Here is a 26,950-nt window from a genome sequence, read left to right as displayed (position 1 = left end):
GGAGCGGGGTGTGCCAAAGACCCTATTCTTGGATTTGAAGGGAAAAAAAAAGACCCATCACAAAACCCCAACAAACCCGACCTTATAGTCCTTATACAAGTTCAGAATGTTGCCCCATGTAGTGCGAGTTCCCCAAAGCCAAGCAGCCCGCAGGTGGTGCAGACATTGGACCTCACACACACCGTGTCTCTAGGAAGCAGTGGGCTGGAACTCCCACTGGGCTATCTGCTCAGGACAGATGATCCTGCCTAAAGGCCGCAGGCCCACCCGGGGGCTCGGGAGCAACCATGAATACGAGTACCACCAAGAAGCAGAGGCTGCAACCCTCCCTTGGGGAATCTGGGAATTCCTTGCTTGGCTTTGGAGGTGAGGAGGGGTGTGTGCAGGAAAGAGAGAGGGAGAAAGAGGTGTGTGTGTGTGCGCGCGCGTGCGTGCGTGCACACGCATGTGTGCGCCTGTGCGTGAAAGAGATACATGAAGGAGGAATGTGTGTCTCAGACACACAGGTAAGTCTGTCGGGATCTAACAGAGATGGTTCTGGACATTTCTGGAGCAGACCTCCCCAGGTCCCTTTTGTGACTAGAGACACAGCCATCTCAAGTCAGACTCCAAGATCCTGAAGGGTCTGTGCTCCATGAACCTCCAAAGGCACAACTCTGGGGCAGGGCGCCAAACAAAGCAAGACCAGGTAGTCACCTTTGACCGTGACCTGGGAGGGCTTCAGTGCCTGCAGGTTGTAGAAGAAGGGCTGCGGGTGGCTGGGCAGGCTCCCAGGCAGGGCGGCATCCTTTCCAGGTGAAGGCTTGCCCGCAGCGGTCCTGGCTGGGTGGGGTTTTGTAAAGAGCTGGAGAGACAGGGGACAGACGCAGACCACACAAGTCATTAGGGACAGATGGCCAGAGGTGGCGGCGGCCGCTCTGCTCTGAGTGCTGCCTGAGCTGGGCTTGCTCCTAACTGAGATGAGCATGAACAGAACTCTCTGGATCAGCCCTCGGAGGTCGCAGATGAGGGGCCTGGGGCTCAGAGAGGGGCAGCCACTTCCTGCAGCTCCTAGCGCTGGACTGGCAGAAAGAGCCCTCCTGGCTGCCAACTGTCATCTTCCCCACCCTGCCTGGGAGCAGGAGGACCTCCCTGAGGAGCCCTGGTCCCCGGCAGAGTGGCCTCTCCTATCATGGGGTCAGAATGACCCCCTTTCCTCTCGAGATCACATGTCTCTCTTCATTTGCTTGAGCTATTTCTCATATATATATATATATATATATATATATATATATATATAATTTTTTTTTCTTCTTCTTCTTTCCCTTACAAACTCTCTGCAGGAGCATCTGTCTGGGCAGCAACACAGAACCCTTTAATGGCATCCATTCAAACATTCCGAAGAGCACAGGCAACCCCCATTAGTGGCCTTTGTAAATTTCATTTTTCTTAGATCTCTGCTGTCAAAATGTCCCTAAGGCCAAACTTTTTGCATAACCAGGCAACACGTGAAGTGCAAGGCCATGCTGCTGGCAGAATCTTGCTGCTGCCACAGAGGGCAACCGAGGCCACCTCGCCACCTTCCCCTCCCCAACGAGGCCGTGTTTTCCAGTCATCAGGCCCACGCTCTGCTCCTCGATGGAAACATCCACTGGGTACCACAATGGAGGGGTGGGAGCTGACCCCAGCTGGGCACAGGGGCAGAGGCAAGGCTCAGCAAGCAGCTGGCGGTGTGGAGGGGGCTTCTCACAGCAGCCTAGGCTCAGTGATAGGCCTCGATCAGATGCTGGTCTACCTAGTAAAGCTGGGTGAGTGATCAATGCAAACTGAAATCAGAATGGGGACTTTTAACTGAGCATTAAATAAAGACCGTCCCTCCTGGCAAGCAAAATGACTAAAGCACCACAGGCCAGCAGCCCGTCACAGCCTCAGCACGCAGAACCCATTGATGGCAAGTGCACGGTCCTTGAAGTATTTTAATCCTGCCTCTAGTTGGGACCACTACAAGAAGTCTAATTCTGATAATTACTTAGAAATATCTTTGTAAAAGCTCATAGGCTACATCACTAAATGAAATCAGAATATAAAATTGTGTGCACTCTCTGAGCATATGGATGTGAAAATATCTTTTGCTTTTGGACAAGGACAATGACACAACCCAGGAAACAATTGGTTGGGGGCAACTACTATTTTGATTTAATTGCTTTATCTGGATTATTTCATTTCTTAAAAAAAAAAAAAATGAAACCATTAGGCTACCCAAGCTTCTTTCCTGAAATTCCCTCCTTCCTATGAAGTGTTCCTTGGCCAAACCCACATTTTAGATGCACTGTTCATTCTCCAAGTCACCTTTAGGCACTTCTCACATTGCCCTCCCCAGGGAGTAGAGCAAACCTGCAGCGTGGTATGCAAGACCAGGCAGAAAAGATGTTACTAATTTTGCACTATAAGATGAGCTTTTGCAAGCCTCATGGTTACACATGGGATAGGCCTTTGTCCAAGATGGCCCTAGAATTGGCTGGGCTTATGCACTCATTTCCCAGCATGGCTCCTGAGCACCCAGGCTGAGACCCCAGCCCATGGGGCCATGCTAGTAGCCCAAATGGATATCCTTAGGAATAGTACTTTTCCATGCTGAACTGAAGTTTGAGGGCCAACCAGGCTGGGATCAGCTAACTAAGCACTCCTCTTGCCCACTATTCACTAGGACATGCCCATGAACGCACAGCCTCATATCACTACATGATTATCCTGATGTGGGATGGAGCCAGTGGAGCAAAAGGCCAATATGGGACCCCAGCAACTTCATCAGGTGCCCTGGAGGAAGAACTTAGATACTCTCCCACTGCTGGTGACATGGCAGAGGCTGTGGGAACAGCCAGGTGGGGGTAGAGCTCTACCTCTGGCATCTGCTGAAGTATAATTGTGGGCAAGTTATGTATTCAACCTCCCTGAGCCTCAGCTTCCTGATATGTAAAAGAATAATCTTTATTCCCAGAGCTTAGGAGGGGATTCAATGAGGGAATCATACTAGTAACTAACATTTGCGGAGGGCCCATCATATTCCAGTCACTTTCAAGCACTTGATGTCTCCATTCCTTGGCTCTGCACAGCAACTGTGCAGCATAGACACCCATATAGACAATTAAATCCTATGGATTTACTATAGTGTCCATCACATATCCCACAGGGGAAACTAGTCGTCACCATTATCATTAACTACATCATCATCTTCATCAACATCAGATGGTAACAGAGGAGTAATCCTTGATGTTGAGAGGTGTAGGAAGACCATTTCCCCTCCCCAGTCCTCTCTTGGTCCTCTCCAGGAGAAAATGTCTTCAGTCACTCCCAAGCTCACAATGCACACACTCTTGAGAAAGCAAGACCCAGAGCATAGATGCTGTACCTGTTTGGGCACCTGTCCAAAGTTGCTGACAAACCCCAGGACGGTGCTCCTGATCAAGGGGTCACTGATGCTGCCGAGGTCCACTTTGTCACCATAGAAGTAGGGGTGGAAGGTATTGACAGACTCCACTGCAGCTGACCCCTGCTGCTTGTACCCAAAGATGAGGTCGATCCAGTGGTGGAGGTTGGCACTGACAAAATCACTTTCCAGAGCCTGGAACCAAAACCGAAAGAACATGAAAAATGAAGGCCTCTTTTGGACTTGTGAGCCCTCTGCACAGATCAGGAGGGGGGCATATGCCTCAGGATGCTGTCTCTGCACAGGAAAGGTGTGACATCTCACTGAGCTTGATGAGTACTAAGTGGGTGGACATGCGGGTAACCCAATGACCATCCCATTCTTGCCTCCAGCTAGTGGGAAAACGGATCTGACTGCTGCCATCACCCTAGCTCATTCACGCCATGCTATAATCATGAGGTTCAAAATATCTATGTCTTGTAGTGATATCTAAATGGAAGACTGAAAATAAAGTCCTGGAGTCCTATTGAGATCGATATAAGAAAAAGTGAGAGATGATTCTGACCAGAAATATCAGGAGGTTGAGATTAAGTGTAGCAGTTAAGAGAACATGCTGTGGAGCCAGCTGGGCCCCAGCACCGCCATGATCATTCCTTAACACCTCTGTTCCTCAGTTCCTTTATCTTCATCTATGAAATGGGGACAGTAATTGTACCTTCTTTGTGGAATTATGTGAGGTTAGGTTTGTGTCCATGCCTGGTACACAGTGAACTCCATGTAATTAATGTTAGCTACAATGATTACACTGTGCACTTTCTAGGTCCAGGCACTGGCTTGGGGTTTGATGTGCATTGTCTCTTCCCATCCTTACCATTTCTGTTTCCTTATTACCATTCACCTCCTTTATTTCTTGAGTTACTGTCTTATTTTAGCATGAAGAACTCCCTTTAGTGTTTCTTATAGGACAGGTCTGCTAATTATAAGTTCTTTTAGTTTTATATGTCTCAGTGTCTTAATTTCTTCATTATCAAAGAATAACTTTGCTGGCTATAAAATTCTTGGCTGATAGTCTTTCAGCACTTTGAATATTCCATACCACTGCCTTCTTACTTCTGTGTTTCTTTTTAAAAGAATATATTTCTTTATTAGAGAGAGAGAGCATGAGCGGGAGAGCATAAGCTGGTGTGTAGGGGCAGAGGCAGACGGATAAGCATACTCTCCACTGAGCAAGGATCCTGTTGCAGAGCTCAATCCCAGGACTCTGGAATCATGACCTGAGCCAAACACAGATGCCCATCCAACTGAGCCACCCAGGTATCCCACCTCTATTTTTAATGAAATATTAACTGTTAGTCTTATTGAAGATACATTTTAAGTGATGAGTTGTTTTTGTTGCTTTCAAGATTCTTCCTTTGACTTTCCTTTCTGACAATTTATGATGTGTCTAAATATAGATCTTTTTGAGTTTATCCTACTTGGAGTTTATGGAGTGTCTTCAATGTATAAATTAATACTTGGCATCAAAATTGGGATATTTTGAACGTTATTTCTTTAAATATTCTTTCTGTACCTTTCTCTCCTCTCTTTCTGGTACTTTGAATTTGTGTATGTTGGTATGTTTGATGGTGTTCTACAGGTGCATATATTCTGCTCATTTTTCTACACTCATTTCTTCCTGTTTCCCAGATTGGATAATCTCAGTTGACCTATCCTCCAAGTTTGTTGATTCTTTTTTCTGCCTGCTATTGATCTCTTTTAGTGAATTTTTCATCTCAGTTACTGTAATTTTCAGCTCCACAATTTCTATTTGGTTCCTTTGCATAATTTCTAACTCTTTATATATCTTTTCTCATTGTTATACTCTCCTTTCAATCTTTAAACACGGTTTTATTTAATGCTTTGTACATATTCATAATAGCTGATTTAAAGTCTTTGTCTAGTAAGTCCAAAGGTTAGGCTTCCTCAGAGGTATTTCTACTGACTGCTTTTTTCCCCCATTATGAGCCATACTTTCTTTTTCTTTACATGTCTCATAATTTTTATAGAAAACTGGGCATTTTAGATAATATTATGTATCAGCTCTGGAAATCAGATTTTTCCTTCTCTCCAGGGTTTGTTGTTGCTTTACTGTTTGTTATTGTTGTTTGCTGGCTAGTTTATTTAGGACTTTTCTGAATTAGTTCTATAAGGTCTTTATTTTTGTTGTTGTATGTGGCCACTAAAATTTCTGCTCTGTTAGCTTAATGATCATCTTATGATTGGATGAAGATTTCTTTAAATGCCTAGAACCAATTAGCATTCCAGTCTTTCCCCAGGGAGGGGCTTTATGTGTGTGTTAGCACAAAGCTTCAGTGTTTGGCTAGGCAGCAACCACCTGATAAAAACTCTGCCTTTACTTCATATCTTGCTTGCACAGAGCCTCAATGTCAGCCTGAAGTGAAGCTTAGGACCTTAGGAGCATGAACACAGCCTTGTGCATGAAAGTATCCCTACAGTTGTGTGTGTCCTTCTAGATTCCAGAGATATTTTGAAGTTTTTTTCAAGGCCTCCTAATAAATATCTCATTCTCTAATTTTTCTATTTAAGCTTTTTGGTTAGTCTGTTGTTTGCCCAATTACATCCACTGCCTCTGGCAGCCACAGTGTCAAACAATTGTCTCTGGTTTATTTTTTCACAAATGTCACTGAAGAAAAGCCTTGTTGGTGGGGACATTCAGGAAAACATTAACAGGTCAACTAATGACAGTTCTCTGGGTATGGGGCTTTGAAGGAGCTCCAAACCCATTCTTCACCCTCCAATGACTGTTAGGCTCTTGGTTTTGACTGTTATTGTGGGCTGTTGGTTTTCAAAGCTACTACAGAGATGAGGAGAAATGAGAAGAGTGTAAATTAAAACAACACAAAGCTTGCTGTTCTTACAAAGATTCAGTCATTTTTCCTTTGAGAAAGGAATTTTGATTTTTGATTTTCCCTGATTTTTCTAAGCCTCTGGTTAATTTCCAGAGTTCTGGAGAGATTTTTTTGTTTTTTGTTTTTTTTTTTTTTTAATGATAATCTTTGCCATTATTCTTATTGCTTTTATGGAGTAGAGGATTTTCAGAGATTCCTACTCTGACATTTTCACTGATGTTAATCATTAACACCTTAATCCACTCCAACCTAATCTTTACTCTACCAGAAGATGTCTCCCCGCTATTGTCATCACCCAGGTCCCATGGGTCTCACCTCTAACCTATATCTGATGGCATTGAATTTCTCTTCTTTGTAGCACTTTGTGCAGTTATAATTTTTTTGTTATTTGTGTGGTTATATAATCTAGCTGCCTCCCCACTAGACCACCGGCATCTGCAGTCAGTCCTGTAGAGTGAATCTGCTCACTCAGCCCAGGTCAACAACTTTTTCTGAGAACAACTTGGCAGAGGGCTGCTGTCACCTGAAGGTTAAGTTCACCTCTGGTCCAGCTATTCAAGACCAGTGGGTTGTGGGAGAGATGCCTACCATTACTACACTTCCAGAGGCAAGGATAAACCAGGGAAGACTTTTCTCCTTGGCAAGGAAGAAGGACAGAGGGAAGAGTCCAACTTTGCTTTTACTAGCCAGGCCCACCCCAGATTTTTTTTTCTTTTTAGACATAATTTACACATAATAAAATTCACCCTTTAAAAATATACAGTTCAATGTGTTCTGACAAAGGAATGTAGTCATGTAACCACCACCACAACCGAGACATAGGACATTTAAATCAACTCGAAATATTCTCTTGTACTCCTTTTCCATCATTCCCTACTCCAGACCTTAGTAACTACTGATCGACTCTCTGTCCCCATAATTTTACCTTTTCCAGAATGTCATATAAATAGAATCCTATAGTACGTAGCTTTGAGTTTTGGCTTCTTTTGCTTAGGATGATGCTTTTTCATTAATTCATGTTGCTCCATGTATCAGTAATCTCTTTCTTAGTATTTATCAGTAATCTCTTTCTTAGTAATACTCTGCCATAGTATTCCATTGCGTGAATGAATCATTTGTTTATCCATTACCAGTTGCTGGACATTTGGGTTGTTTTCAGTTTTTGATGGGTCTGAATAAAACTGGTGCATATTTTTGTGCATGCTTTTCCATGGACAAATCTTGATTTCTCTTCAGTCAATATATGCAAGGGGGATTGCTGGGTGATAGGGTAAATTCTTCTTCAACTTTGTAAGAAACTACTAAGTATTTTCCTAAGTGACTTTTCCATTTTATTTTCTTACCAACAATGTGTAATGAACTCTGATTGCTCTGCATTCTTGCTTACTCTTGGTTTTGTCATATTTAAAATTTTAGCCACTCTTGTGAGTATGTAATGTCATCTCCCGTGATTTTATGTTTCCCTGATGACTAATGATATTATCACATATATTTTTGTGGTTTATGCTAATGCATGTATTTGATCCAGGATATGTGTCCCAAAATGGTTTCTAGCACATCAACCTCTCTGGCTGAGAAGCCAAGTATTCCCCAGTCCTGGCAAATCCTTTGGCTAAAAGGAGCCCCTCAGGGTCTACAGCCTTTCTATGAGCTATATAGAGCAGTACGGCCCCATCATGGCCCTCACTATAGGGCCAGCTAAAGACACTGACTTGACCCAGGCGATCCAAAAAGAAACTGAATTAATTTCTCCCAGTGATTCCCACAACAAACTGGCAGAAGGACAGAATCTAATGGAACTCTTGGAAGAGCCCACAACACAAACATTTTCCTGTTAACCTGGAGAATGGAGCCCAGCACCTTTTCTGGGCTCTGTGGACATAAGAGCCTCAGAAACATTTATCACTAGCCCTGTGCTCACACAGAAAGCCTCCACGGAGAGTGAAGATACTGCAGTCTTCATTCAGGATGCCAGGGCCTCTGGTGTGACCCTGCTCAACTCACCTGTCTGTGCAGGCTGATGAATTTCCGAGGGTCCCCATCAGCCCAGGGAGGGAGCTGCACATCTCCCAGTGCTGTCCCGTCCTGCATGCAGCCTGAGTGGGAGAAACAGCAGGGCTTTGCGTGAATGGGAGCCCAAACTGGGCTAGGAACCAGGGGGGATACACACTGTCCTGTCTAGGACTTCTGATTCCAGGCAGATCAGGCTAAGAGCTGTGTCCTGCACAGGCCTCACTACTTGCTGCTGCTTCTGTCTGGTGCATCCCCCACTCATCTGCCTGGAATATTCTTACTTGGTCTCTAAGCCTTCCACCCTCCACAAGGCCCTCCTTGCTTCCCAGGCAGGTTTGTGTTTGATTCACAAACTGCCTATAAAATGGCAGTGGTGTGGTCATTGTTTGTCTTCCTCCCTACCTTCTGTGCCTTTTTATCCGGGTGCTTTCTATTCGGGGCTAGAGCAATAAGGAGATAATCACAGTAACAGTAAAAGCTCTTGTATTTTGAGCACCTAACTATGCCAGGGCTCTATGCTAGGTGCTTGGCACACAACATCTTATTGAATCTTCATTTAACTCTATAATTTATGTATTTTCTCTCCATTTTTAAAGTGAGGACAGCAAGGTTTTTAGAGGCAGCTTCCCCAGACAATAGAACGAGTCTGGATCCAAGCCCAAGTCTCTCTCCTACCCATTAGCCGCACAACCTTGGGCATATTGCTTAATCTCTTTGGGACTCACTTTTCCTACCTGTTAGCCACCCCCCGGGGGAGGGGGCTGGTAGAAGGATGAAAAGAAAAATACGCACAATGTGCTTAGAAAAACTCCAGGCATATGATGGTTGCCCGATAAACACTGGTTGTGGTCTTGCTTAAACCCTCCAGAGCCTTCAAGGTGCAACTAAATAAAACCTTCCCCGCTTCTCTCTGGCCCACAGGTTTGTGCCTCATGTGGCTCCTTTACCAGCCAGCCTCAGCTCCCCTGTCACCACCTCAGGCAATGCCTCCTGGAGATCAGACTAACATAGTGCCCTCTGAATCACTCTTGAACCATTTTCCTACCTTCTGTCCTCATAACAATTCTCAGCATCAGATAGAATTTCACTTATATAAATATGTTTATATGTTCTCTCCTCTTCTTCCATGCCTGTACAGAATGTAAACACCTTCAGGACAGTCGATTCCAGGAGCCCCAACTAAATCCCCAGTGCCAAAAAAGGTGCCCCCGTGGGCTGTTTGGAGGAAGGAGGGTCCCGAGGAAGGGGAGCTCTGGGGTGCAGGTATATACTAGTTATAGTTCACAAGTGCCCCTATCAGGTGAGGTATCCCATCTCCCTTCCTCTGGGGGTGCAGTGGCCACACCCTGCCTCAGGCTCTGACCACATGGTCCCTTCCACAATTCACCCTGACATTTACAGCGGAGGCTACCAAGGTACACACACAGCCACCAGGGGACCTGCTCACAGGGGGGTCCTGAAATTGTTGTTCCTCCTCTAAACCAGGGAGATGGCATAGTTCCTCCTGGGGTGGAACCGGAAGCACAGGAAAGAGGAGGAGCCACCAGCGTCCCCATACCACCCCCCTTAGACCCTATCCGGTAAGCAATCTCTCCCGGAGACCCAGCTTCTCTGGGTCCAACTCAGAGCCCAGCTTAACCTGTTTGTGGGCCACGGAGAAAAACGAGGCCACAGAGGGGCGGGGGTTTGCCCAGGTCACGCGGCGGGCCAGCGTAGACCTGGTTGTACGCAGGGCTTCTCACGGCAGACTGAGGCCTGGGGACCCTCACAGGATGGGTGGGACTGTGCCTCAGAGACATCCTGGCAGCTGGGGCCTTCAAGTCCTTCCTTGGCTTCTACCTCACCACTGAAGGCCACCATCGAGGGAAGACCTCACAACGACCACACTGGTTTGGTGAAGGGTCTCTTCATTTAGGTGACCAGCAAAGTTAGTGATGAAGTTGGTCACTGCCTGAGCTTTGGGGGAGCAATCCCTCCCCTGCCCAGCCCACCCCCGGCCGCACCACAGCCTCCACGCACCAAACTCCACGGCGTTGCCATTGACGAGGAACTCGGGCAGGTAGAAGAACTCCGGGGTCAGCTCCCTGACGTCACTCATGTTCTCCCTAGAGGCTGACTCCCACGCGTTCTTCACACTGTGGAACATTCTGTCTGCCACATCAAAGCTTCCACCCTGTGAGGAAAGGGAGCCCATGTGATCACCTGTAGTGAGAAAGACACGCAGGCACCGCCCGGGTGGGCCTCTCCTCGCCCACGGCCACTGAGGCACGGCTTCCGCCATCAGAGCTTTCTTTCCATTCACTCCCACACACGTTCGTTCACCGCTCCACGTGTGCGTGCCATGGTTTTCTCGTGGCTCTGCTCACTCGACCGTTCTCCATACCCTTTACCTGAGGCTTCCTCAAAGGACACATGATGCACTGTTCATTCTCCATTTCAGAAATCCGGGCTCAGATCAGAGACAGGAAAAGCAGAGTCATTTATCTGTCCATTCTCCACATGTGCTAAGGGCCCACTCTGAATCACGCACAGACAGGACACAAAGGACCCACTACAGGACATAGAGCAGGTCAGCCATGTCATGTGGGACCAGGGCAAGTTTTCTAGAGAAGTGGACCCTTGGTGAGTTTGCAAGCCTGGTGACATAGAAGAAGGCAGAGTGTTCTGAGCAGAAGCAAGGCCAAGGCCAAGAACAGAAGCAGAAGGAAGCAGGCTAGGTCAGGGCCCTGCTGACACCTAACAGAGCAGCCTTACAAGAGAGAACAGGTCTGAGGATGAAGATCTGGAGGGATACCAGCCTCCCGGAGACAGGAAGCTGGTCCATGAAGATATGATGTCTACACACTCTCCAAGGACTGCCCCAGTTCCATCTCCCATTTCCACAGGTGGCCTGATGCATCCCAAGCCTGGCAACTAGGATTGCACCAGGTAAGACTTAAAAAAAATTCTTTTTTTGAGTGCTCTGCTCCTCTCATCTGGGTCATCAAATCTCTTTAGTTAATGCTACCCTTATTTATAAGGTGGCCTTGAGGGCTGGGCAGAGTAAAAAGGTCTGGTTGGAGGAATGACGATGCTGAGGGCAGATGGACTTCCAGAAAGAGGTTCTGAAGTGGGGCTCTGGGTCTACTTAAGTTTGGGGACATCCCCAAACACCTGCCCGGGATTGGATACTTCTCTTGTCTCCATTAAGGCTGGGCCTTCATTCAATCAGAACTTGTCCTCCTTTTGCCAACTTGTACAGGGTTCTTGTGGCCTGAGAACAAATGCGTAGAGCTCTCCTCTGCACCCGCCAGCTCCCTTCACTTCTCGGGGACTGAGGTCTTGTCAGCATTTACCTAAGGAAGCTTTGGGGCAGCGACAGGAGTAGATGATGAGTAAAGAAGGGCCACAGCCACCCCTTGGCAAGTCTTCCACATGTTAGGCACTTTATACAGAGATGTTGGCTCCTGATCCTCACAGCAGGGGTGTCAGGAAGGAAGTCCACTTCCATTCTGCACACCAGAAAACTGAAGGTCCTCAACAAGTCCTGGATTTCCCAAGGCTATCAAAAGCAACCAGTGGCAGAACTAGGTCAATCCCATGGATGCTCCTCCAACGGACATGCCTTCTTTTGCCCTTGTGCCAGCTTACTGGGGGGAATCCCTGGGCCTGGGGCAAATGTGATCTCCTAACCTGTGGGGCGAGGAGTCTCAGCTCTTTCTGCAAAGGCAGAATCTGCCACTCGCCTGAGACGGACCCCATCTGGACATCTTGGTGGGCTGGTCAGTTTTCTGAGTCAGACCTAAGGATCCAGGGAGGCCCATGGGTCGTTCTCTGCACACAGACATGGACAGGGACACTGAGAAAGCCAGTTGCAGCAGAGTTGCAACAGAACACACTACCTGGGCAGCTTAAGAATGTGGCTTTTCTCCAAGGTCACTTTGCTCTTGTGTTGAAATTAGGGGATGCTGCCCACCATCAGATTCAAATGGAAATGGAAACAAAATAGGGGGAGAGTGTTTTTAAATAAATATGCACCTAACAAGTGGCTCATTGAAACATATTAAGAGCTTTGCATATTTAATCTGCAGCCCGAGCCTTACATCTGCAGGAGATTGATGCCTTCTCGTCCTCCTGGATTCCTTTTGCAGCTTTTATGAGTACTGATGGTAATCTCCTGAGAAACAATATGATTTGGTAATAAAAAGATTACCTGTATTAAATAAAAATAATATATACATAGGAAATATTGTTAGTGCTACAAATCTGGTTAAAGATATTACCACAAAGAAGAATGTTATTTTTTTCACAGCTGTCTAATGCATTTTAGCAAAAGTAATATCTTTAAAACTTAAGCCTGTATTATTTATAAAGGAAGCAATAACTGATTTTCCTATTTCCTATATTAATAAATGTATTTGCATACATTTGTTTCAAAATTAATGGGTTTTCTCACCTCTGCAATACAAAAGAAAAGCCAAATTCCCTAGAAGAAAAAGTGGAGCTGTTCTATTGCTTGTACTGTAAGTCTGTGCATGGACATGGAATCCAGGGGCCGCCAGCAGGGAGTCTCAGCCATGACTTGATTCTCAGGAAAGGAAGGAAGGAGAAAACGAAGAGAAGACAGAGAAAAGGAAGGGAGAGAAGGAGCGAGGCAGGGAGGCACAGTGAAGGTCTGCAGAGCCCTGCCATGAGGAACGTCCAAAACAAAATAAAATAAAACAACAAAAAAATTAAGTATACAGACTGAGTGGAAACCAAATGATCGGAGAGAATTACGGAGCCAAGATTTTGCTCCTAAATCTATTCTGCATATTGGCGCATCCTTGAGTACCAAGAGCAATGAATCCTATGTGTACCCGACATGCTGATAAAAACAATAGTAAGATGATGATGATGATGATGATGATGATTATCAACAAAGGAACAACTCTCATTGGCAGAAAACTTTTTCCATGTGACGCTAAAGAGCTAGAAGACAAGGCAGCCAAGGCTGGAGGCTTCGAAGGCAAAAGGTAGAGGAGCTGGATTTTACTTCTAAATGATATCACTCCTTCATGAAGAAGCCAGAAAGATATTCTGAATATTTAAGGGCTCACAAACAATATAACCCTAGGTATCCGTCCTCAATTAAAATACTTCCAAGGGGTACAAAATTTTGCAAAGAGATGAATCAAAATTAAAATCAAAATAATGGGGAGAGAAATGGCCAATTAGGACTTCTGCCGGACATGACAGGAGTTCAGATTAGAAAAAAGTTTGTGATTGTGATTCGTCTATTAAAACTGGAAATGGGGGACACCTGGGTGGCTCAGTTGGATAAGCAGCTGCCTTCGGCTCAGGTCATGTTCCCAGCGTCCTGGGATCGAGTCCCACATCGGGCTCCTTGCTCCGCAGGGAGCCTGCTTCTCCCTTTGACTCTGCCTGCCACTCTGCCTGCCGTGCTCCTTCTCGCTCGCTCTCTCTCTGACAAATAAAAAAAAAACAAAAAAACAAAAAAACCAACTATAAGTCTTAAAAAACAAAACAAAACTGGAAATGGTCTTGAAAGGAGTGTTCTGTAGTAAAGGCACAGCTCTTGTGTGCCCCTGTGCCCCTGGGTAAGCATTTCAAGAGGGACAGACATTCTTAAACTCCTCTCCAGTGTGGGCAGGGAAACTATGCTGAAAAAAACCCATTCAATTCTTGACCAAGACCCGCAAGGAGTACAGCAACTACATGTGCTCAAGGACCTTTAAACACAGAGATTTGCACACTATGTGCTAGAAAGCCTAGTCTTCCTTTCCGGCGGGACTGACCTGAGTCAACCCACCACTACATTCAAGTATAGGATTGGTTTTATGAGCAGGCTGACAACTCATTCTCCTGGAAATGGTTTTTCTGGTAGTTTACAAGTATCCCATGTAACCAATCCACTCCCAGGACCCTGTGTGTGTGGGTCCTCTAAGCTGCTGTCCTCTGTCCGTGAAAGAGGGTGTGTCAGTGAGAGGAGAGGGTGCCCCAGCTGGGCAACTGGGTGGACCAGCACGGGGGTTTCTGCCCTCCTGCAGTGTGAACACCAGGGAGTTTCTTAAAGTCTTAATGTTTCCCACCAGGGAGTTTCTTTAAGTCTTAATGTTTCCCACACTCTACTCTGGGGTGACGGTTGTGGGTGTACAAACATGGGTTAGCATGTGAGTGTGAGTGTGCATGTGTGCACACGTGTGTGAGGCACCTCCTGCAGTGCCAAGCGGACAGAAAAAGATGCCCCGAGGACTCTGCCCCGATGCCCCTGTCCCTCTTTGCAGTGTGGGAATGGAGAAGCGATCCTGGGCTGGGGCCCCGACCTCAGATACATGGGGGAAGGTAACCAGGGGCTCTGAAGAAGATAAAGAAAAAGAATTTAAAAGTTCCTGGAAGCACTGGGTGTGGTGCATAAACAATGAATCTTGGAACACTGAAAAAATAAAATTAAATTAAAAAAAATACATACATACCTAAGAAAATAAATGAATAAAAGTTCCTGGAAGCAGAAGGTGGGATCTGGGGGGAAGCGAGCAGGGGCGGGGTCTGGGACAGGGAACAAAAGAGTAAGCACATCAGCTGGTCAATTTTGAGACTCCATCACCACCCAAGAAATGGCAGGGCCAACGTGTGCAGCTGAGGAAAGAGCCGGGCTTGGCCTTCTGCGGGCTTCTTCAGAATGCCAGGCTCTGACATGCCACTCAGCCAGCTGGGCTGTCGGCCCGACGAGAATTTGGGAAGCCCGTGTACCAGCTGGGCTGCCTCATCAGTCTTGCTCTCGATGCCGGGTGAGCCTCCCCCAGCGTAGCCATTAGCTTTCCTTCCTGGAGGATGTGGCCCTTTACTCAACAGACGCCTGCTGTCCACTCTTACAGGGAGGACAGTGGACAAATATGGAGCATTTAGAAACCAGCCAAAGGGCTCCCCTGCTGTAACTCACCCCATCTTTACCACCTACCGAGGCAGGGGGTATTTTAAAGGAGGAATGGGAAAAAAAAAAAAAATAAAGGAGGAATGGAAGCTCAGTGATTCAATACTACTCATGAGAAAGTTCTAGAGCCAGGACTTTGACTCAGGTCCTCCTGTCTCTATTACATGAGCCTTTCCGAATGCTCCTCGTTGAGTCAGCATAATGATAACTGTGCCTTTGTTTTGGACACAGCTTCCCCCCGGACCCATGGCCTGTCACCCACGGAGCCTCCACGTGGACTGCCTGGGCGGCTCTCTGTTCTCTCTGCAGTGAGCATCTGTCTTACGCGAAAACCAGGCATCGCGCCTCAGGTGGTTCGGAAAACCCTTCCCTACTGCTGGTAACAGCTGCCGTCACACGGGTTGCGACTTAATTAACACAGCACTTTATTTCAGCTTCTGATTAAATGTAACAGCAGCTGCAGCAGCACGGCCACTGTGCCCTCGCTGGGGCGCTGCTGCCTTGCTCTGCCCTGCTCAGGCCAGTCTCCTTGTGGGCCTCATGGCCACTGGTGCTCCCGCTGGGGCGGTAATGGGGCGGGGGGGCGGGCTGTGGCCCCGGCAGTGGTGCAGCCTCCTGGCTGCTCTCAGGCACCAGCTCCAGGCCGGACAGACGCCAGAGAGGGACCGCGTCCTAGGAGCTAAGCCCCCGGCTCTGGAAGACAGCGGTCTCAGGTCTCCACAGAGTGGGGTGACAGCGTATGACCAGCTCCCATCTCATCCCCCGCGACTTGTGGTGTCACCTGCTTGGCTCGCACTGCCTCTCTGCAGTACCTCTGCCTCTCTGCCATACCTTCTGGACTATGAGAGTCTATCGCTATAATACCCGGTTTGAGGCAGAAGATCAAACACAGCAACCACAGAGGAACACAGTCATTCTGAGAGCAGCCCAAAGTGGGCAAGATGCAAAAGTGAAGGCAACATAGCACACTTTCCACCCAGGGATCAGAATGTGCTGCATGGCAATTCTAGGCTGCGGGGCAGAGCTCCCCCCTCTGTCCTCATCCAGTTCAAGGGTGGCTGGGCAAACCACTGTACCCAAGGCACCATGTCTGCCTCTTGACAGTGCACAGGGTCACACGGGGTCCAGGGCTTAGACACATGGCTTTCCACTCCAAAGATGCATCCTCCCTGCTGAGCCATGGAACAAGCAACTGGCAAGTCTGGCTCCTTCACACTAATAGGCGAGAGGCAGAGCTTACTTCATGTGCAATGGAGAAGCACGCTTTTTGTCAGGCTGACTCTTGCAAACACACCCAGCTCTGGGTCCATCCAACCCTTTCAGTTCCCTGCTCTCCAGATAAATAAAATAAGAAGGGCTCACTCCTGGATTCTGCATCTTCTCCACATTTCTCACTCTTCGCTACCTCATGGTCCATGCTGGGGAATGGAAGTCTACTATTGAGACTGTAGTGAGGTTCCGTTCCTCGTTACCAGACAGGAGTGAAGCAACGGTCCCTTAAGAAGAAATGGACCTGTCCCCTAGGAGGCACGGTGGGGGCAAGAGAAAGAGCCTGACTTCAGGAACATTCCTAAGGAGGTCTGTGAAGGTCCCAGGACTCCCAAAGGAGTGCCAGGTGCATTTTCCCCCAGATATAGCCTTTAAGCATTCCCTTGGGAGCTAAAATTCATCTTTTATTCTAAGCAGAAAGCAGAAGATGCTGGATTTTTCTCAGGTTGTGCTAGAAGAGTCAGTAAAAAGTAGCACACATGGAGAACCCAACTTATTTCAGCTCAGATGGTAACAGCTGACAACACAGAGAGTCAAACCAGGAAAAACTAGGAGTCACATCAGACTTCAGCATGGGAGTTAAAGGGCCGGAGCTAATGTGTGTCACCCCAAAGCAGATAAAATTGGTTCTGATTATCTTACGCTGGTTCACACCACCTCAAATCAGTTTAGTGTGCTCATCCATGGATCAAACTAGCTAAAAAGAAAGCTCAGACTAGTTGTGACTAACTTCAGGTTGATCTTAACCCAGCATTTTTGGGGGTCTGCAGCACACCTATTTCATATGGCTCGTCTTGTCCTGGAATGCTTCTCCGAAGTCCGGGCTGTCTTGAATTAGCTTAGCCCAGAGCGGACCAGCTTGAACAAGCTCAGGCCTGCTCAGCTTCGATCTGGCTGATTGCAGGGAGAAAGTAAGTGACCAGGATCTATTGCCTACGCAGTGTCAAGCCCTGCACTAGGGGCTTTACCCACAGTTTCTCGTTTAACCTCAGCAGCTCCGGAAGCTGTGCAAAATCAACCCTCATTTCCAGAGGTAAGATCCCTCGCAGAAGATTCTGTATCCGTGAAGTAGCAGATCTGGCGTATAAATCTCATGGCGGATGCCATTTCAAGTTCACTCTGCCTCCTGTCCACGTGAGAGGACCTTTAGTAACACGTAGAGATGGGACTTTACAGAGACTGAAGGGACAAAAGAAAGCTTTTCAAGCATCCAGCGCCGCCTGGAGGGAGTGCTATAACAGAATGCATCGCCATCATCATCAACGCGATCATCTCTTCTTGTGGATTAATGAGCAACGTCTGGATGGGATTCCTGGCACGGGCTAGAGCTCCGGGACCGTTTGTTCTCCAAACCAAACTTACTTAAAATGCTTGTTGCCTGAGAAAGGCTCAGGGGAAGCACACTTATTATTTTTGAGTGTATTTCCAGGGAGAGGAGGTTATACAATGTCTAGACAATCCATGCCTTTAAGGAGAGAGAACACTGTGCCAAGACAGAGAAGACTGGAAGGATTTTGTTCCTAGTTGGAGAAATCACCTTGACCTTGCCTACCCACTCCCACCTAGGGCTCAGGAGTTGGATTTAGTACAGACGTGGCCTTTGGTCTCTCAGGGCCAAGGTCATCTGACCACGAAGAGTGGCCTTTGGGCGAGGTCAAACCAAAACCCCACACTCCTGGAACACTCGTACTTTCTCTTTGTTGGACTTCGTAACTGGAGCAAGTCTGTGCATATTCGTGGCCTGTTGCCCACCGTGGCTCCTGCCTTCCTCTCCGTAGGATGCTGGGAAGGCCCTGGAGCTGGCCAGGCCGTGCACTTGCACTGTGAGCTGCTTCCCTTTGGAGCTGCTGGAACTGGGCTACCCAGAGGCTCTCCCCAGTTGACAGCTGCACCCCTAGGACAACCTGGGAAGCAGGATCCCAGTGATAAGGTCAGAAAGAAAATAAATGTCTTGACTGCCTACAAAGGACCCTGTCTCAGCAACCCCATGTGCCTTAGCCATACCACTCACTCAGAGCAGGGCCTGCTCCCTTCACGCTGCATAAGGCTGAGGAAAGACAGAAGGGGGCCCAGCTATATTTGAACTTCAGATAAATAACAAATCATTTTTTTAGTCTAAAAAATTCACTGTTTACCTGAAATTCAAATGTACCCGGGCATCCTGTGTTTTTATTTGTGAAATCTGGCAACCTTAGGCTGGTACAATGAATGGTCTCTTGGTTCATGGGTGGGTAAGTTGGTCAGCTTCTTTCTCTGGTTCAGCTATTCATTATTCAAGTACTTTGTCCTTTTAAGCCTTTCAACTTGCACTTAGCATGGCTGTCAGCATTCCGAAGTCACAAGTGGTACTCGTTCACTCTTCCTTCCTCTTTTTTTTTTTTAATGTGATTTTTTTTTCCTTCTTTGTGTTTATTTTTCTAATTCCCAACCACCCACCTTCAAGGAAGTCTTCAAGCCTTCTGCTTTTCCTTTTTCATGAAAACTGACTTATGTTATGCATGTTTCCCCCTATTACCTCTCATTTCTTGTTTTTGGAGTCTTTCTGCAACACCACTGGGCAGAGGTGCAGGTCACCGCAGATCAGCGAGGATGGGCAGCCTGCCCCAGCTGGAATGCCCAGGATCCCGGAGCCAACATCCGGGAATCACCGGCTGAGACTGGATTTCTAGCAGGGAGACCCCTCCTTCATTCAAGCCCAGCCATTCGTCGGTGAGATAGTGGGGTGTGTGTGTGTGTGTGTGTGTGTAAGGGAGCTCACCTGTAGAGAACAGAAGGCCTGGGTATAGGGTGGCATCCGGACCAGGTAGGAGGCGACAATGATGGCCGAGGAGTAGTGAGTACAGTAGTGACACTGGACGGTCATATCTCCTGCAATGAAAGGACAAGTCTGGCATGGATGTGCTGTGCTGGGACAGACTGCAGACACACAGACTCTACCAGGCTCAATCATGAGCGGCGGGCACAAGCCCTGCTCAAGATAGCACCTGCAGGCCTAATGAAACCTTGGCTCTGCTCGCAGATGTCATGATTTGGCCAGTAGCCATGGTGATAAGAAGCACATTCAAGACCCTCAGTGGCACCCACGAGTCCCCAGTGGTCTACCCCTGAGAACGTGGGCAGAGTTAGGCTCTGGGAAGGCTGCACTCAGGATTCATGGGAAGACAGTGGCTTTGGCCTTCTGAGTTAAGGGGCACATAGAAAACCCCAGCATGCCTACAATCCCTCCAGCGCAGTCGGCCAAGGCCTGAACCAGCTCCCTGTAGTGACTTCTTACCATCTTGCTGCCAGCCCCATGCCCAGCCTGAAGCCCTCCCTGGTGCCATGGAGGAGCTGTCTAAGCCAGTTATTCCGGGGGCTGGTGGAGAAACCTGCACAAGGTCCCAAATCCAACGGGCAGCTCAAATGCACACCCAAGGTGAGAAAGCACGGTGAGATTCCATGCTCCCCTGGCCTGCCCCTGTGGAAGGGGCCCTGCCACGCCTGGCAGCCAGAGGAACAGCACGCGGGGTTGGGGGGTTCCCCGAGAAGGGTCCTAATGATTCACCTTCAGCCTCAGGAGGAAAGGCAGGGCAGCGAGGGCCTGCCCAACAGTCTACATCCTCCCATCTCCCCTGAGCAAGTCTGAGTGCCAGCCCCATGCAGTGCAGGGGTCCCGGGCAGGCCTCTATGGGGCTGTGCAGGATGCAGCAGGACCCTCCCTGTCCTGCTGAGAACCTGCTCGCCAAAAGCAGCGTCTCTGTGCCGTGTAAGCCTTTCCAAAGCACAAGACCTCTGGTTCCCAAGGGAAATTTTCATGGTTCATGGATAGCTGCTCCTTATTTTAACTTACATGTTTATTTCAAAGGATTTGAGAAAACCAATAGAGCTAGCATCAACTGCATGATAGAAAAATTTCTTTTGAAAATACATTCATCAAAGTTCAGAAATGAATAGACCCAGAGAAAAAAAATTAAGGCATTAGGAATTCAAGTTGCATGTGAATGTGGCAAAAATTGTAAAGGTGATGTGCTGATGAAGAGACTGGGAGGTAGGTTCTAAAGTCCAGCAAATACAGGCTCCGCCATTTAGAAGCTGTGATCTTGAATGCATTGTTTGAACTGTCCGTGTTTAATTCCCTTCTCTTTGGAATGGACCCTTGTATTTATGAATGTGGGCTGGCCTGTGCTGGGAATACACACAAAATGCTGAATGAATGTGCTCTCCGCCTCTGGTAGCCGTAGGTCTGGAGGCAGCAGCTCTTAGCACGGTAGTTCTCAGTACTCCCTGTGCCTCACCACAGCCTTACTTAAATCAGAATCTCTAGGGGTGGGGCTTGGGCATCAGTAGGTGTAAAAACTGCCCAGGGAACTCTTCCCTGCAGTCAAGGTGCAGACCAGAGGATTAGAGCTGTTTCTATCCAAACATAATTGTTTCCATGCTAGGTGAGAGCCCGAATCATTACCAATGACCTTGTCAAGGCACTTGAATGAGCAACACTGCAGGAAAAAAAAAAAAAAAGTCAAGCTGGGATCTACCCACCTTCAGTCTTCTCAACCTCTTTAAACCTCTGGATGAATTTCAGCTTCCTTTCCTTGGTCTGAGCCCCCATAGGCTTTGAGAGATCACGGAAAGTCTTGGGATTCGTCAAGTTCAATGTCTAGAAGGCAGATGTGTAGTTGGAGTTAACTCCCCTCAGACCCTCTTGTGCCCCAGTGAGACTTCAGGAGCCACGCTCTTTAGTTTTATGGTTCTCTTTATTGGTTTATCGTCATTTGGTCTGACCCCCTCTGGTGATTAGCAGGCGTGCTGGGGTTTTATGGCCCCAGAGTCAGTGATCCACAAAGACTTAATAAGGGAGAGAAGGAAACTAAGAGGAGGGGAAGATTGAGTTCACACTGAACCTGTTCCAAGTTGACCCAAATCAGAACATTGCCACCAGTTACTAAAAAGAGACTTTGAAAAGAATCCCTGTTGTCAATGAGGTGCTTGGCTCCAGCCCCCATGGAGAGAGATGTATGCTCCAGTAGTTCACAGTCCTTACTGGGAATCAAACGGACTCTCTAGAAGGTTCTGATTGGGAAGGAAATGTGAGGAGCATCCTCTTTTGTCTGGAGCCTCTCCCTTCTGTGCAATGACAGCATGCAAGTTTACCCCTTCCTCTGCCCTGGGGAACACAACATAAGGCAGTGGAGACCTGAGGTTTTTAGGGCCAGGTGTCCTCAGAGACGTTTGCTTTGAGCAGAGATACTCTACATGTTAGCAGAGGAGTCAAATATCCCCTAGGATTTTCATGTCCCATAGAAAGTGTTTTTTAATGCTTCTTTTCCTTTCCACTAGCCATGAACCACTGCAGTCCCCCTGGGGAGGCAGGGCCTGTCCCCGTCTCCACACCTGCAGAACCAGGGGTGGGAGCAGAGTGAGGCAGACCCTTCTCAGGCCCCTGTGATTTTGCCAGGACAGAATGGGGCTTCCAGGCTGCTACATCTCCTGATTCTCCAAAAGTATTGGAAATCCACATTTCTAGGAGAAATTGCCTGATTTCTAAACACGGGTAAGTAATCACAATTTTGGACTAAACAAAGGGGGCTGGTAAACCACCCCTTTGCAACATGTGAGTTAAAGCTGGGATTTGCATGTTTCATTCTTGAAATAGCTCAGCCTCAGATGGATCATTAGGGAAATAAAAGGCAATGTGCAGCTGGAGAGAAGAGTTTTGTGTTAAATGTCTTAACTGGGGATAGGAGGTCACAAAGGCTTGAGGCTCCTTCTCCCAAATCCTGGGTGTCAGTCTTCCAAGCTGTCCCAGGCAGGATTGGCAAGGACTAGTCTGAAGCAGGACTTAGCCACCTTCTCTCCTTTACACACACAGCCCAACATCCCACTTGATGGCCAGAGCCCAGGTGGCTGGGACAGTGCTTCATGGCCAGATCATTCCCAGCAATGTCATCTCGGCCTGGCTGTGTCAGGTTTCCTCCTCCCTCCCTGCCTGCTGAGGCCCAGGGGCACACGCCGAAAGAGGGAATGATCTGACCTCGCCGTCAGCACCCTGTCCCAACATGTCTCAGTCCAGATCCTGAGTGAAGTCCACATACCAACATCCGGATGGCTGAAGTCAAGATACAGAGGAGTAGTTTGTTCTCTCTGGGTCTCTGGGTCTCTCCCCTTTACTCTACCCCTCACCCACACATGTTGATTCGGGAATAAATTCCATGGTCTCCTTCACTTGCAGGACTGGGCAGTATCTCAGCAGATGGCTATCAGTTGCCTTCAGAATACTGAGTAAGCCAGGAGGCCCTCCGGGGCTCATGTTAGCAACTGTCCTCGTCATATTGATCATCCCACAGGTAGGATCACCTTCCCACAGGTAGATCTGGAGAGGAACCTGAGCTCCCAGACTCCAAAGGCCTCCTTTGGAACACGGAGCAGCCCTCAGGCCCAGGTGGACTGAATCTCATAGCAGAGGCTCTGTGTGCTGACTTAGTACACTCTGATCTTCAGGGTCAGAAAGCCTCAGGACATCTGAACAGCAGCCACGTGACTACCATACCTGTGAAGTGTAGTCAGCCAGGACCCAGGGAAACACCGGATACTGCATGTAATCATTGTAGGTCCTCCCAGCCGCGGTGTTGAGGTGCATGAGATACTCAAAATTGCTGATGTCCCTTTTCTGCCGGAAGAGACAGAGAGGAGATGAACCAAACATGACTGGCATCTTCCTAAGGGCCATGGGGGTCCATCTCTCAACCCTCTGCAGCCCTCACTGTGCGGGTGAGAGCAGGCCCCACACGCCTCCAGGGTTCCCCGTGCACCTGGCAGTCAAGCCAGACCAAAGCAGGGAGGCCCCACTAATTTCAACATGAACTGAAGCAAATATATATTCAGGAAGCAAAGTCAGCCAGTAAAAAAGAGAAAATACAGCACAACCATCCAAGGCCAAGGATAAAGCCTTCTTTTGTTCAGCTGCTGGGTGTGATACTCAAAAGTTGATTAAAGGAAGAGCACAAATGCTATGGATGAACTTACTGCTGACCTTCTTATGATTAAAAAAAATTAGTCAAGGGGGCCTTGCAGTCACAGAGAAAGGAGCCCTCACCAACAGGTTGAATAAGCTGTCTCCCTCTGGTAATTTAGGGACTTTCTTTTCTGCCCTTCTCTGTTGGGATAAAATTCATTTTTAGGGTCTTAGAATGTACAGTCAAGGTGGAGTCAGGGCCTATATTTGGGAAAAATGGCCAAGGGAAGAAAGGACACTGAGTCCAGCACAGCTGTCACCTCTCATAGGGGACCCACATGCTAAGTCTTGCTTGGCCCTCTTGCTGGGAAAAGATTTGGGACAAGTGTGACCAGGAGTTCATTTCTTGTTGCCATGTTATCTCTAGGACTGGCCCTCTTGGGGTCCTAGCCTTTCACTGAGGATCAGAGGCTAAATGTCCATTCATTCAAACTGAGAGTCATGCATGTCCTCTCAGAACAAGAGAACCCTGGAGCCCCTCTACACTGTGTCCACTTACACATGTCTGTGGATGGAGCAGGTGCATATGCATGTGTACAAATACACACACACACACACACACACACCACCCACCTCGGACTCCAAGCCTCAAGGACCACTTTTGATCACTGAGATCTTTGTAGGGAAATATTCAGGACATTTTGGTAAGTTAAAAAATAAGATCCTTCCCGAGTCCCCCATGCGCTTTGTCTCTCCATCACTGGGGCCAGAGCTGTTTTGTGATTTGCCTTCCCACAGGGTTTCCTCAGACCTAGAGTCCTCTACGGGGTCACTCTACCTGCCACCTCTGCAGCATGGTCCGGTCGGAGCCCGGGTATCTCCTGTGGGACAGAAAACAATGATGGTGACCAAATGTCTCAAGGCACAAATGAGGGGAGAAGTGGGAATTTCTGGAGCTCTGTGGGATTGGCGCATCCAGAAAAGGCACAGCCTTCCCAGGGCATACAGGCCCTCTCCAGGCAGGGTAATAAGACTATTATCCAAGCTCTACTTGCCCCCACACTACCCTACTGAAGGTTAGGCTTTTATGGTTACTTTTGCTCTGCTGGGATGCTGCGATATTCTACTGCTGTCTTAGGTGTGGCCTGTGGGGGAAGTCCTGGGGCCACGCAAAGGCAGGCTGACCTCTCACAACCCCACACTGGGTTTCCCACAGCCACGTGTCAGCCTGTTTTCCCCATGTACATGTAACATACATGATTATAACATACTGGAATGGGATAATAACATAGGCACATAGTTTAACAAATGTGGAAGATTGTAAAATCAGAGTCTCCGAACTACCACTCCTACTCAAGAAGCCCCAGTTAATGGTTTCCAGAATAGTTTTACCCCTAGGCCTGTCTATGCACTTGTATCGTTGTTTTTATGACAATATGGGGGGATAATTTCATCTGTGTTTTGTCACAGACTTTACAGCAGGGTGGAGTCAGCTCTCATCGCTCTATGGGATTCGTTTCTACAGCAGCAGGACCCTATTGTACAGATGGATTGGGACTGGCTGAGCCTGCCCCTGGGGCGGCGGGGGGTAGGGGTTGGTCCTCACAAATGACCTTTCCGTGACCAGCTTCAGACATAAATCTCTGGATACTTGGTGAGCGTATCCACGAGAGAAATCTCTGGCAACGGTTCTACTGGGATGAAAAGTATGAACATTTTTCAGTTTGCTACATATTGCCAACCTGTCCTCTTAAAAGGCTGTACTGATTTATGTTTCTACACATAGAATTGAGAAATACAAACTGAACCAAAGAAATACCGTTTTTGACCAATGTGGTGGGAAAGAGTTTAGAAGGGCAACAGGTGTTGTGCTGGGAAGGGGACGGGAAGGGGTTTTCTCCACATGCAATGCCCTTTCTGCTCAGCATGGATTTGTGGAAGCCAGTTCCTTGGCCTCTGTGGTATCCTTTGGTTCTTTTTCCAGCTCTCTTTTCTTCCCCTCTCTGACTCTCCTTCTGCTCTCCCGACCTTTGTTCAAGATGTTTTGCCAAACCCAACCACATCATGTTTCCTCTTTTCAGCCATTCACTCTTCCTCGGTCCCACTCAAGTGCCCACAGATGTCACCCCAACATGCGTTTTACGTTCCACTCACATACACTGCACCAGGATCCTTCCAGCCTCTGTCTGCCTGGACAAGGCCTGGCTGCCCAAGTGCCCGAGCAGGGGCAGTTCCCTTACCTTCTCACCCCAGCAATGCCGGCCTATACTCTGCCTCAGGCTTCCCATCGCTTTTCACTCAATTCTTTCCTTGGTAGGTTTTTTATAAATAGAATGCAGCGCCCAGGCTGGGTTTTACCTCTCCCCACACCATCACCCCCAATAGAAAAATCATCTGTTATGTCCATTTTATCTAGGCAAATGACAGTAACAAGAACAGAAGCAAAAGATAGTCAAGTTTATTGCTTTAGGTTGCAAAGGCTCCAGCGAAGGTTTGGTTCACTTGCTCAGTCTGGGGCCGGCCGCCTATCCCAGTTCTGGAACGCAGGCTGCTTCAAAGGCTACAAACATGGGCAGAGCCCAGGTTGGAGACAGTGGGGGTCACCACCTTGGAAAGAACATGTGCTGAGCATTCCTGAGGAGGTCGAGCTACAAGCATGTGGAGTCCGTATGGCAAAGCTCACTAGTCTTGCTACTTTATTCTGCAAGTTTGACCGGGGTGGGGGCAGGAAATAAGGGGACAAAATGTACCTATTATAGCTCAGGCAATGAGAGACAATCTCAGCCATTTTCAATTTCAGAGAGGGTTCTAGAATTTTACCGGTGGTCTTTTGTGACACTGCCCCCAGGTGGAATGGTGTGCAGAAGATAGAGGCATGTCACCATCCCATTTCTCATTTCATCGGCTATGAGCTCCAAGGAAGATCCATCATTCCCTTACGACCAGCAAAGGACGCCGTTACCAGCACTGCCGAGACACCTAACCAAAGGTGAGTCATAGTTTTTAACTTTTTATTTGTTTATTTATGTTTGCTTTATGTTATCACTTCCACTTCTTTCTTATTTCATTTAATTTGAGAATTTATGTATATACTCCTATACTGATTTTTTATTTTTTTAAAAAAATTTATATCTATATTTTTATTTGAGTCCACTTGACACACAATGTTATGTTAGTTTCAGGTGGAGAATAGAGTGATTCAACATCTCTAAACATTATGCTGGGCTCGCCACAAGTGTGGCTACCGTCTGTCCCCACACACTAGTACAGTATCACTGACTGTGTTCCCTATGCTGGGCCTTTTATTCCCATGACTTAGTCATTGTGTAACTGGAAGCCATCTCCCATCCCCTTCACTCAGAGACATAATAATAATAATTATTATTATTATTATAAATACCAGTAATTGTCATGCGTTAAAGATTGCAAAGACTTTACCCATTGTCTAATTTCCACAACGACCTAATGAGGCAGCCATTTCTTCACTTAAAGAAGAGAAAGTGGATGGG

At 47.6% G+C, this 26,950-nt stretch overlaps 1 protein-coding gene across 4 annotated transcripts in view; it reads right to left on the bottom strand.

Moving 5' to 3' along the window:
• Nucleotides 1-26,950, bottom strand: part of WDFY4 (WDFY family member 4) — a 273,431-nt gene that overhangs the window by 15,270 nt on the left and 231,211 nt on the right. For all 4 annotated transcript variants that reach the window (XM_082718543.1, XM_082718545.1, XM_082718544.1 and 1 more), the window contains exons 48-55: nucleotides 24,280-24,322; nucleotides 23,037-23,156; nucleotides 21,029-21,146; nucleotides 19,269-19,378; nucleotides 10,348-10,501; nucleotides 8,320-8,411; nucleotides 3,389-3,601; nucleotides 697-844 (exon numbers count right to left, since the gene is read on the bottom strand). In XM_082718543.1, the coding sequence (XP_082574669.1) occupies nucleotides 697-844; nucleotides 3,389-3,601; nucleotides 8,320-8,411; nucleotides 10,348-10,501; nucleotides 19,269-19,378; nucleotides 21,029-21,146; nucleotides 23,037-23,156; nucleotides 24,280-24,322 (998 nt within the window). The remainder of the gene's footprint in view (nucleotides 1-696; nucleotides 845-3,388; nucleotides 3,602-8,319; nucleotides 8,412-10,347; nucleotides 10,502-19,268; nucleotides 19,379-21,028; nucleotides 21,147-23,036; nucleotides 23,157-24,279; nucleotides 24,323-26,950) is intronic.

Source organism: Mustela nivalis (genome assembly GCF_964662115.1).
Source record: "Mustela nivalis genome assembly, chromosome: 2".
Taxonomy (NCBI): Eukaryota; Metazoa; Chordata; class Mammalia; order Carnivora; family Mustelidae; genus Mustela; species Mustela nivalis.
The sequence above is the reverse complement of the archived record's forward strand: the minus strand, read 5'-3'. Positions and strand labels throughout refer to the sequence as shown.